This window comes from Schistocerca nitens, chromosome 10 (assembly GCF_023898315.1).
Source record: "Schistocerca nitens isolate TAMUIC-IGC-003100 chromosome 10, iqSchNite1.1, whole genome shotgun sequence".
Taxonomy (NCBI): Eukaryota; Metazoa; Arthropoda; class Insecta; order Orthoptera; family Acrididae; genus Schistocerca; species Schistocerca nitens.
The window spans coordinates 31,220,645-31,222,635 of NC_064623.1; the positions used below are offsets into that span (position 1 = coordinate 31,220,645).

Genomic DNA, 1,991 nt, shown 5'->3' on the forward strand with positions numbered 1-1,991 from the left:
GGGTGCCACGAACTTGTAAGTCATTTTCAGCCAGGTGTCCAGATACTTTTGATCACATAGTGTATGTGTATCGGGGTACAGTAATCCAAATTTAAACAGAGAAGTCATCTCACACAGTGTGTATTGTACAGTATCACTAACATGACACTTGTAACATGTCATTTGCGGGTGGTACTCTTGAATTTATTTTCTTGTAGCGTCATCAGTGTGATTTTGCATTTAAAATTTGACTCACCTTTGGCTTTAACTGTGTGCTCTATTACAAGGTACAAGTCAAAGTTACCATCTCCTCAGCAGTAGCAGACGAACCATTCTCCATAGAACATCTCCACTCGCAAGCAAGTGGAGTCAGCTGACAGTAAGAATCCATAATTTCTAGAAACAAGTAGGCCTCCAGCATCAGATCAAAGACCTTGTAAAGTGCACAAAATCAGGTATCGTTATTGCTTCAGAATATGCGAGGACTAAGGGGTAAGCTAAAGGAGTTGCTTATTTGTGTTGAAGAATTGAGCATACCAGTTGATATGATCTGCCTCTCTGAACATCATGTGATCACTGGTGTAGATACATTAAATGTTACAAAACTGAAGTTAGCTTCTTACTTCTGTAGCGAAAATATGGAGAAAGGAGGGGTTGCCACAATTGTCAGAAACTGTTTTGATTTCAAGAATATTGATATTAATAAATTTTACTCAGAGCAGCACTTACAAGCTTGTGCAACAGAACTAGTATCTCATAACAAGTCCTTTATAATAGTAAGTGTATACAGATCACCTGCAGGAAATTTTAACCTCTTCATAAAAAATCTGGAAGCTCTGCAGTAACACAGTCACTGAATTTAGTTCCTAATGGAACCTAACTCAAAGGAAGATGTGTCATTAATAGATTCAAAGTTTGTGTTTAAGTTTGCCACCCACATGGCCACTGAGCAACTATTCAGTTTGCCTAGTGTTTGTAGTAGACCTCTTGTGGAATTGTCAGGCCTTGCTCCAGATACATGAGGGCCACTTACTCCATGCCCCACCTCCACTAAAGTTTCCCCCTGCACCTCCCTAACTATGCCCACCTACCCACCCACCTCCCCACCCACCTCCCCCTCCAGCCACACCTTCTCCTACACCTATACTAACACTGCCATTTAGAGTTATCTCTCCAAATCCACCTCCACCTTCACCTACACCCCCACTTCCACCTACAAATCCCCCTCCACCTCCAACTCCACCTCCAACTCCACCCCCACCTCCACCTCCAACTATACTAACACTGCCATTTAGAATTATCCCTCCAAATCCACCTCCACCTTCACCTACACCCCCCCCTCCACCTACAAATCCCCCTTCAACTCCACCTCCAACTCCACCTCCACCTCCACCTCCACCTCCACCTCCACCTCCACCTCCACCTCCACCTACCAAACTATGATCACCATCTCCCCACCCACCTCCCCACCCACCTCCCCATCCACCTCCACCTCCAGCCACACCTTCTCCTACACCTTCATTTACAGTTACAAATCCACCTCCAAATCCACCTCCACCTACAAATCCAGCTCCAAATCCACCTCCAACTCCACCTCCACCTCCAACTCCACCTCCAGCTCCACCTGCAGCTCCACCTCCATTTCCAGCTGCATTTAAACTTATATCTCCATCTCCACATGGACCTCCTCCCCCGCAGTCACCTTCAGTCCAGTAGCTCTCGTTCAGTTGAACTACCACCCCTGCAAAAATATGCAAATTATTGCTCAGGCGAAAGGAAGAGAAGAAGAGCTATATTTCTACTCATTAGCTGAGGTTCTTTATAATATTTTCAAGCATTGTTTCAACAAGCATTAAACTAGTAAAATGATTAAAAGTTTCATCAATTTTTGAAACGATATTTGTAAACTGAAGTGATGTAATCAATAATTGTATTCTTCTACAACATAAGAACTCATAGTATAGTTAACAGCAAAATTAAAAAATGAACCACTAGTTTTCACTGCACTAAGC

At 43.3% G+C, this 1,991-nt stretch overlaps 1 protein-coding gene across 1 annotated transcript; it reads right to left on the bottom strand.

Annotated features, from left to right (window-relative positions):
• Window positions 1–1,052: 1,052 nt before the first annotated feature.
• Window positions 1,053–1,785, bottom strand: LOC126209826 (acanthoscurrin-2-like). The gene is made up of 2 exons (XM_049938958.1): window positions 1,782–1,785; window positions 1,053–1,720 (listed from the first exon to the last, which is right to left on the bottom strand). Exons 1-2 carry the CDS (start codon window positions 1,783–1,785, stop codon window positions 1,053–1,055), a joined length of 672 nt encoding a protein of 223 aa, XP_049794915.1.
• Window positions 1,786–1,991: the final 206 nt, after the last annotated feature.